The 10,301-nt window shown below is 39.0% G+C and overlaps 1 protein-coding gene across 1 annotated transcript; it reads left to right on the top strand.

The window, feature by feature from the left end:
• Window positions 1-110: 110 nt before the first annotated feature.
• On the top strand, window positions 111-8,593 carry irf2bp1 (interferon regulatory factor 2 binding protein 1). Its single transcript, XM_056477927.1, has 2 exons — window positions 111-2,158; window positions 7,267-8,593. The coding sequence occupies exon 1, from the start codon at window positions 326-328 to the stop codon at window positions 2,144-2,146; it is 1,821 nt and encodes a 606-aa protein (XP_056333902.1). The 5' UTR covers window positions 111-325; the 3' UTR covers window positions 2,147-2,158; window positions 7,267-8,593.
• The last annotated feature ends 1,708 nt before the right edge of the window (window positions 8,594-10,301 follow it).

Genomic DNA, 10,301 nt, shown 5'->3' with positions numbered 1-10,301 from the left:
AGATTTTATTTTCTTTAAAAGAATAGACTTTCTTTAGGCAAAAGCGCCAAGAGGGAAGAGAGCGTTCAGCGACTGAAAACTACATTTCCCATGATTCCGCGGCGCAGAGTTGCGTAACTTTTGGAACGTCTTCCAGGAGAAACTCTGCGGCCCAGACGATTTGGCTGAAACATCAAACACCGCGATTCTGAATGACAAAAAATCCCACAGAGTTGCATATAGTCGTCCGTAACGAGGGGATAGTCGACCGCGAACACTCGGAGGCTGGCTGTGAACGAGATTCAGGGTGGATTTGAGAACGCAAGATCGCGAGGGCCTATCAAATATGTCCTCTTCCTCGCAGGCATCTTCCAGGCGGCAGTGGTGCTACCTCTGCGACCTGCCGAAGATGCCGTGGGCCATGATCTGGGACTTCAGCGAGGCGGTGTGCAGAGGCTGCGTCAACTACGAGGGCGCGGACCGGATAGAGCTGCTCATCGACACCGCGCGGCAGCTCAAGCGGACACATGTGATGCAGGACGGCAGGTCTCCGGGTCCGCAGCCCGGCGGCAAACACGGTCCCGCGGGTAAGGAGGGTCCTATGGAGGCCGGCAGACCGCCCTCCGAGCGATACGAAAGGGGAAGGGGCGAGTATGTGTCCGCCAGGCTGCCGAACGGGCTGCCCAGATTGGAAGATGGAGGTCCGCCTGAGGTTAGCAGGCAGAGCCCTACTGCTAGGAGGACATTGGTGGGGGCTGTGCCACCCAATTTGATGGCCCAAGGGCTCGTGGGAGCCCCTCACGGCCTGCTGACCGCAATGCCTGGTCTGAATCCCCGAGCTGGCAGTGCCGCCTTGACCATTCCTGCACCCATGCTGAATGAAATCAGCAAAAGACAGGCCCTGAGCATGGGGATGAACGTGGGTGTGGCATCTTTCATGGGCCCTGAGTTCGAAAAGGAGCTCAAGGAGAAGCAGAGGAATGCAGAAGCCCTGGCCGAGCTCTCTGAAAGTGTACGCAACCGGGCAGACGACTGGGCAGGACGCCCTAAACTCATGCGGGATACCCTGCACACCCTGTCCGGCTGCACCCCATTCAATGTCCGCTTCAAGAAGGACCACGGCCTGGTGGGCAGGGTTTTTGCATTCGACGCCAAGCTGATGGTGGAGTTTGAGCTGAAAGTCTTCATAGAGTACCCGTGCGGCTCTGGTAATGTGTTCGCCAGCATACTGGCACTGGTCAAACATATGTTCCACGACTCTCAGAAAGACACCGGCAAGGTCATTAATTCAGGTTACAAGTATGTCGAGTATGAGAAAAGGCATGGCACCGGTGACTGGCGTCTCCTGTCAGAGCTCCTCAGCGATGCAGTGCGGGCATTTAAAGAAATGCCAGCCCCAGATGCCCTCCCACAGCCGTACCTGGATGCCAGCTGCTCCATGCTGCCCACTGCTCTCTGCCACATCGGCCGCCCTACGCAACCCAGAGTACGCAGACGCAAAGCCTCGCCTGACCCGGATGCCGGAGAAAGGATGACCTCTGAGGAGCTGCGGCAGCACTGGCCGCTCAGTGCGTATCCCGGCATTCCTGGGCACATGCCAGCCACCTCACTAGCCAGCGCAGGACAGCCTCCAGAGGGCCACGGTAGCGACCCGTCACCCATCACAGCACTCATGAGTGTGGCTGACAATGTTGGCACTGCCTCCTCAAAAGATGGTCCAGGCGGCAGCGGGCACTCTGCAAATGCAGGCCGGCAGAACAGCACCAGTCCTTCCCCTGGTGGTGGTCAGCGGAGACTGGCGTCCCGAAATGGAGAACCGTCCGCTGGCAGTAGCACAGGAGGCCCGGCCACTGTCACTGACCAGAGTGCAGTTATGGGAGGTGAAGGTTCAGCTGGAGGTGGCGGTGCCCCTCTGTGCTGCACCATATGCCAGGAGCGTCTGGAGGACACCCACTTCGTCCAGTGTCCATCAGTGGCCGGGCACAAGTTCTGCTTCCCCTGCACCCGGGACTTCATCCGCAGACAGGGCTCAGGGAGTGAGGTGTACTGCCCCAGCGGAGAGAAGTGCCCTCTCGTGGGCTCCAACGTGCCCTGGGCCTTCATGCAAGGCGAGATCTCCACAATCCTGGCCGGTGATGTGAAAGTGAAGAAGGAAAGAGACCCCTAACGCCAGCAGCAGGTTTGACTTCATGGCTTCATTCCTAAAGGATGCATGAAATTGATTGGGAGAAACGGTGAACATGTTTATTCCCAATTAAAAGTATAAGTTTGTACAAAATAAATCAACATTGATGATGATGATGATGATGATAGACGAAGCAGCTAATTGTAGATTTACATTTATATTACATTTACAGTCAATCGCAAACGACTTACAAATAAGGACAATAAAAATAATCAAAAATGATTATAGAACAACATGCTAATAATTTGACAACTCCAGTTAGTTTAGATGTAAAAGAGAAAGAAGAGAGATATAAAGTTAGCTCATTTTGAGTTAAAAAAATAATATATAAACTGAAATAAACAATAAAAAGCGACTTTTAGTGTTAGAAGATCAAAGTAAATAGTAAAGTGAAGAAAAAAGTAAAAAACTATGAGCAATTCCATGCAAATGTCAACCTTTTTCACCAGATTTCAAGTTTTCACCAAAATAGCAAAACCGTTTCTATATTTTTTTGCATAGAGAAGTATTTTACAGTACTTTAAAAAATACTTAAAAATGTATCTCAATGTTTTCAAACTATTAAATTTGATTTACCAAAGTCACACAAGTGGCAATTTCACATCCGTCACATCCATAACGGAGAAGTCTTAGATCCATAACAAAGCTTTTCCCTCAGATATGCAAACATGTCAAAATAAAATAAAATCAATCATGTTTTCTCTATAGAGAGCCGACTCTTATCCATTTGATTAGCATTATTTTTTTGGGTTGTGCAGATTAATTCACAGAATTTCTACAAAATCTGTTGTACACTGTAAACTCGCAGACTTTTTTTGTCACATCCATAACGCATGTTTATTTTCCTCATTTAAAGTATAAAAATGTTTACAGATTGATATTTTTTGATCCTATAAGTCTGGTCAGTTGTTTCGGAAAATATAAACAGATGTTTCAATATAATGTTTGACGTATACTTTCTCTGTGAATTTATGTTTGGAATTTTTACTGCAAATGTCACATCCACAAAGCTGGAATCAGCCATATAAAGTAGCGTACAAATATATCAAAATAGACTGAAAAGATGAAAGAGTGGGTATTATTAAGTTGAGGCAATATTTTATGCCAAAAAACAGTAGGAGACCAAACTGAGTAAAAAAAATTGAGTACAAATTTAAATAGAGGAAAAAATGCAATCCGAGTGTTAATAATAGGTTAAGTTTTGCCCAAAAAAATCATCATCTTCAGCTAATCTTTAGCTCAAACCATCATATTAGAATGATTTCTAAAGCATCCAAGTGATCACATACAACATATTATATATATATGTGTGTGTGTGTGTGTGTGTGTGTTATATAGTAGGCCTTTCACAATAATCAATATATCAACTTATCGTGTAATACTTTGAGAGGACCTCAGTGATTACTTTGGCGTTGTAATATATATTTACAAATTCACAAATAATGTCACATGACATTTACAATGACACTAACAGTCTACCTCACCAGTGTCAAATACAAATATTTACCTTTTTAACATCAAATCATAGAATCTGAGTAACCTTTAGAATGAAAAAGTGTTTGAAAGTGTTTATGGCTGTTTGCATTAATATGCTGTTGTTATTATTATTATATAATAAGTGTTAAAAATGGGTTGTTGCTAGATCAGATACAGTTGTGGCAAGAAGTTAACGAGAATTATTTTGATTATTTATTAATTTCTCATTAGTAGTATTTTATTAATAGTCTACCCCAAGCCTAAACCCAACCGTCACAGTAATGTACAAGCAGTAGTTGTACCGAGTATTATTTATGTTATTTATTGCATTGTTAAAATGACAATGATATCGCTTATCACAACGATTTCTGTGACAATATAACGCACAACAAAAATTCCTTATCGTGACAGGTCTAGTACCATGTATATTTATTTTAACGATAACCATTTTCAAGGCATACTGCAGTTTGGAAATGTCAAGGTTTTAAAACCGCAGAAGCAGAAAATTATACTGTTCCTATGGTATGTGTAAGATTTTTTATTTATGTTTTATAGGAAAACAGTATCTCCAGCAGAAAAGGTATCTAAAGATGCCGTTTAAAATTGTAAAGAAATCTGTGTTTGAAACTAATGAAGACAGCAGGACTCAATGAGTACGTTTACATGGACACCAATAATTCGATCGTAATACAATTAAGACAATACTCTGATTAAGAGTCTATCATGTAAACAGCGAATTTTTTTATTATTATTTTTTGATTAATTTAATTAGATTAAGGTCATAATCGAACTAAAGAGAAATTGAATTAAGACATGTGAAGTATGCCGATTTTTATCGCATTATTGGAGTGCAGTACAGACATGTAAACACCTTAATCAAACCGTCATGTAGGACTTTTCGCTGCGCTTTTCGACAGGATAGTCTATACACACACGGCTGTCTGACGCTTATCTGCACCTACCGAGTCAGTGAAGACCACAGACACCTGCATCGTGAAGTGCGGAGGTTTTTTTTCCTCCCATTCAGCGTGCGGTATAAAATTCTATTAAAACTACACTCTTCCAGCAGTTCATACTCGCATCCAATATCTCGTTTGTCACAGGGGCATGCATGAAATGTTCCTGAATGAAAGTGCCAAACTGCAGTTAAAGACGACAAATTAAAAATGAAACACCAGAAATCACATAAAACTCCTGAGGAAACGTGGATAGCGTGGTGACGCAATGATGTTAATCGAATTATGTGTCGTAATTAGGCATAGGCCAGTATAAGATTCTGATGGTATAACCTTGGATAAAAATATCACGGTTTCACGGTATTGTTATTACTGCTCTAATATATATTCTTTTTAAATATCTGGGCAAACACAGGGTTTCTGCAGGTCTCATCACGTCAAATTTAAGACTTTTTAAGGCCCTTTTAAGACCATTATCAATGAAATTTCAAACTATCACAGGGCTTAACGCTAATAATTTTCTGTGATAACTGGATTTTTTTTACTTGCCCAATTAGAATAAAATATTCAGTTATTTCTCAGCCACATATTTTAAATGTGTCAAAACAAGCAAACTCTAGTTAAATACATATATTTTTATTAGCACAACGTCTCTTTAAAAAAAGACAAGTTTTAAAAGCTATAATAAACTAAATTTATGTACAACATAAATTTTAAAAAAATTAAATGTAATTTTGTTTCCTAATGTTTAATAAATCTGAATTCTGAGGTCTAAATCAAGGTTAATATTTATTTTGAGAGTAACTACACCTTTAACTTCTAGATTATTTTACAATGCTATATATAAAAAATATATATATAAAAAACAGTAATCTTTTGGTGTAATTTATTTAATCGACACTCAAAATGAAATGCTAATCTAAAAATCTTCTGAAAATCAAACAAAACAGAATATTTTTCACAAATGTAATGTAGCATAAACAATATTAAAGACAATCAGAATGTCTCAAAGTTTTAAAAGCTATAATAATCAACATTTATGCACAACATAAATTTACGCATGAAAACAGGGAGAACTGAACTTTTAAACAAATTTTATTGTAGGGATGTGAGGAAGACAATGAAGCCATATTGCTAAATAGTTAATAAATGTTAATTGTGTTTTGGTTTGGTTTTTTCTTTTCTTTTTTTCTTTTTTTTTTTGAGAAAATGATTCTGTTCATCAATTTATTAAATGTTAAAAAAATTCATTGTTAAATATTTATTAAAAATTGAAATAACTGCCTTATTGGATGTAGTTTCAAATAAAAGTATTACTTCAGTCATTATTGCTTTTATTCCTATTACCATTAATAATAATAATAATGATAATAATGATTTACATTAGCGTGATTTCTGAAGGATAATGTGACTCTGTAGACTGTAGTAATGAAGCTGAAAATTCATCATTAAAATCTCTGGAATAAATGATTAAATTTAATTATAAACTACTTTTGAACAGTTATTTTATAGTGCAATAACATTTCACAATTTTACAATCTGTGCTGTATTTTTGATGAAATAAATGCAGCCTTGGTGAGCAGAAGCTTATTTAAAAACATTTTAAAATGTAGGTCTCACTTTATATTAAGTGTCCTTAACTGCTATGTACTTACGTCAAAATATAAACACAATGTACTTACTGTGTTCATAATATATTGCAGAACACGTCTGGTGCTTTCGAGGTGGGATAGGGGTCGGGTTAGGGACAGGTTTGGTAGTATTGGTAGATTTAAGGGTGGGTTAAGGTGTAAGGGATGGTCAACAAAGTAATTAAAGATGTTATTACAGAAATTAATAACAGATGTAGTTACATCCATGTATTTAACTAAGCATAAACACAATGTAAAGGCATGTTTTTACACAATAAGTACACTGTAACAGATTAGTAATTTCAGTGTAAGTACAGATTAGTAAAGGCCACTTAATATAAAGTGGGACTAAATATTATACTGACCCCAAACTTTTGACCGATAGTGTATATCATAAATATACACAATTATTATGTAAACACATACTTTTATATGCAGCTAGTCTCTGTTAATTGAAGAAAGCTCTGCTGAGAATTCACTTTTCCATCAAACAATATTTAATTTTATTATGTTTTAGTTAATTTTAATTTAATATTTAATAATATACTTACTCCTTATTAAAATAAAAGGCTATTTAAATAAAAGTTGATATTTAGGAGCACCATGTTGGTGTTTCGTAACATCCAATTTTTTCGAGGTGGGTCGATAGCCCAATGCTCAACCCTCAACTTGGAGGACCAGGACATACACTACAGACAATTTAACTTATTCAAGTCACCTATAGCGCATGTGTTTGGACTGTGGAGGAAACCCACGCCAACATGTGGAGAACATGCAAACTCCACACAGAAATGCTAACTGACCTAGCTGGGGTTTGAATCAGCAACAGCACTACCCACCGCGCCGCCCCATTTACTATAATAATAATAATGATACAATATTTGAGACCATTTTTTTTGTATTGTAGCTAAAATAAATGCAAATTTAATGAGCTGATCAAATCTAAAGGAGACAAACATTTGAAATCGGTGTGTGTGCATGCATATCATTCACAATGTAACATCTGAATGTTAACTGCGTTTGCTTGTCTCCCCAACAGAACTCAAACCTCACCCTGAGGAAGCTGCGATCATAATCCCCGAAGCCGGCCGAAGCACTCGAGTGCGCTCAAGAGACGTCACTGGTTGCCAGATCCTCTTCCTCCAACTTTTGCCCGCCCACTTTCCCTTCGCCTTCTCCTTCAGTCCGAGACGAAGGAGAACACACAGCCATGATTCTCTTCAGAGATACCCATGTATTAAACCCTCCAGCACTTACTTCTGACTCTTCGTTTCGTCGCGTCGATTCTAAAGCCCAGGTTCACATAGATACACCGCGTCGTATTTGCTATGAGAAGAAATACATTTCAAAGGATGAACGATTTGCCAGAATGTTTTCCAAAAAACCACCAGACAGATGCCGATTGTACAGCTTTGTTTGGATATACGCCATGTGCTTTACAATCACAGAACTGCACCGACTACAGGCTCGCTCTCGTTTTCTTTCCTCCGCCGTCGTCGTCTATGCTGCAGAAAACTGTTCCGAACGTCCAGGAATTATTACTAAGTGCTATAAAAAAGCCCTTCCTTCAGACCGCTTCTCGAAGCAGCATGTATAATAGATATTTTTATGTTTTATACTCCGTGTAGATTGTACCAGATCTCTCCCTTTCCATGGTTATAGATGTGCAATCTCTAGATTTGATACTATGTTGCTTTATGTACCACTAAGTCTTTGAATGAATAGATAAACCAAAGATAGACTCGCTGAATATCGTCGTATCATATGATGCTATAACATATATATATATTTTTGTGGTTAAAATGTTTTGTGTGGCTTTCGTCAGATAACAAGGACAGACGTAGGGAACGTTTTACATTGGGAACCTATATTTAAAGCTATATGGGTAGAGACACACACACACAGTAGATTTTTATTCTACGAGTAAGCAGATCACTATATTTTCTATTGTAACCCATTGGCTTTTAAATCCTTGGAGGCGACGACTAGTTTAATATTACAGATCCACTCTTCGTTTTGTTCGTTGTTTGTTTTTTTTTTTACACGTATATGGTCCAGATTTATTATTTTTGTTCGATTTTTACATGTCAAAGGCGTACTTTGATGGGAATTGTTTTAATCTAAATGCTAAAACTATCTTTTAGATGTGCGTCCATCATATGCTGTGCCCCCAAGAGTATATGGACGCTTAACTGATATTCTTTTGGACACGTTTCGTTGGTTCGTTCTCCATTATGACATTGGAAAAAATGTATGACTAAATATATAAATGCACAAAAGTACTGTTCTGTAAGACCTTTGTTTAATCGGCTTTTATGTTACAGCTTAAAATTGTATTTAAATTAAAAGATTGACTTTTCACAAACTCTCAAGGGTCTATTGAGGGCTTTATTTTATTCATTCGTACATATTCCTTCGGCTTAGTATTTCCTTCGGCCTTTATTCATCAGGGGAATGAACTGCCAACTTATCCAGCCTATGTTTACACACGAATGTCCATTCAGCTGCAACCCAGTAATGGGAAACATCCATTCACACACATACACTACGGCCAATTTAGTTAATTCAGTTCACCTATAGCGCATATGTTTGGACTTTCGTTGCGTCGATTCTTACACCGAAAGACCAGGTTCACATAGACACACCGCGTCGTATTTGCTATGAGAAGAAATACATTTCAAAGGATGAACGATTTGCCAGAATGTTTTCCAGAAAACCACCAGACAGATGCCGATTATACAGCTTTGTTTGGATATACGCCATGTGCTTTACAATCACAGAACTGCACCGACTACAGGCTCGCTCTCGTTTTTTTCCTTAATTTAGTTTATTCAGTTCACCTATAGCGCATGTGTTTGGACTGTGGAGGAAACCCACACCGGGAGAACATGCAAACTCCACACAGAAATGTCAACTGGCCCAGCCGGGAGTCGAACCAGCGACCTTCTTGTTGTGAGGCGACAGTGCTAACCACTGTGTCGCCCTTTATTCATTGAAATGATGCAAAATATAGATGTGCAGAACTTAAACCATAAAGGTTTGTTTTTAATATCATTCAGTATAGTTAATAATATTTCAACATACGACGATTTTGCAGTGACGTTTTTAGCTACGTTTTTAACAAATTAGCCATTTAACATGGTTCGTTATTCTCACATTTTATTTTATTGCATTTTGTGTTCATAAAGAGCTAGCTTACCCCGATTATTGATAAGCCGCTGGTAAAACATTAGTACAGTAGTTGAAATCTAGTGCAGTCTGACCTAATTAAAGGTGGAGCTGAACTGGACTTTGTAATGACCATTATGAAATTGTGATTATGTGTAAAGCTCACTGCGTTATTTTTGTACTGGAGACTCTGAAAGCGTTCAAGGTTAGATTATGTTTGCTTTCTTCGTTTATCTGCTGTGTTTGTTTGGGGAAAATGACTAGATTTAAACCTCATCTATTTACAGCATGGTCAGCAGTAGGTTTTACACTTATTTGTTGTCTTTGTAGATTTTATTAAGGTCAGTGTGCTTAGAGCACGGGTGGGCAAACTCTGTCCTGGAGGGCCGGTGTCCTGCACAGTTTAGCTCCAGCTCTGATCAAACCTGCTTATAGATAATTAGTGATCTTGCAGACATTGATTAGCATGTTCAGGTGTGTTTGATTAGAGTTGAAGCTAAACTGTGCAGGACACCGGCCCTCCGGGACCGAGTTTGCCCACCCCTGGCTTAGAGGATAAGTTTTGTTAACTAAAACGATTTTGTTAAAGTTATTTGAAGTTAAAAACAAAGAGGAATTTGAAATGGTCAGTGGAAAACATCATTTTAATTTAGAAATTGTCTTCCCTAACCTGATTTCCCCAAGTAGGACATGTTCCTGGATTAGCATCTAAGTTGATCCTGGAACAACATGCCAATCAGAATTAAGGGAAACGTTTATGTTATGTTTTGGTTTGGTTTATGCACTTCTACATGATTGTTTTCCAACTGTTATTCTCCTTTGATTTTGGGAATCATTTACAGTTATGGTTGGGTTTAGGGGAAGGGAATAGGTATGGATTACATTTTCCAACAAAAATAATGTTCC

This window comes from Danio aesculapii, chromosome 18 (genome assembly GCF_903798145.1).
Source record: "Danio aesculapii chromosome 18, fDanAes4.1, whole genome shotgun sequence".
In the NCBI taxonomy this organism is placed as follows: Eukaryota; Metazoa; Chordata; class Actinopteri; order Cypriniformes; family Danionidae; genus Danio; species Danio aesculapii.
The sequence above is the reverse complement of the archived record's forward strand: the minus strand, read 5'-3'. Positions and strand labels throughout refer to the sequence as shown.

Bases quoted from the DNA above. Each gene is read 5' to 3' on its own strand.
- irf2bp1 (XM_056477927.1), top strand. From the start codon at position 326: ATGTCCTCTTCCTCGCAGGCATCTTCCAGGCGGCAGTGGTGCTACCTC.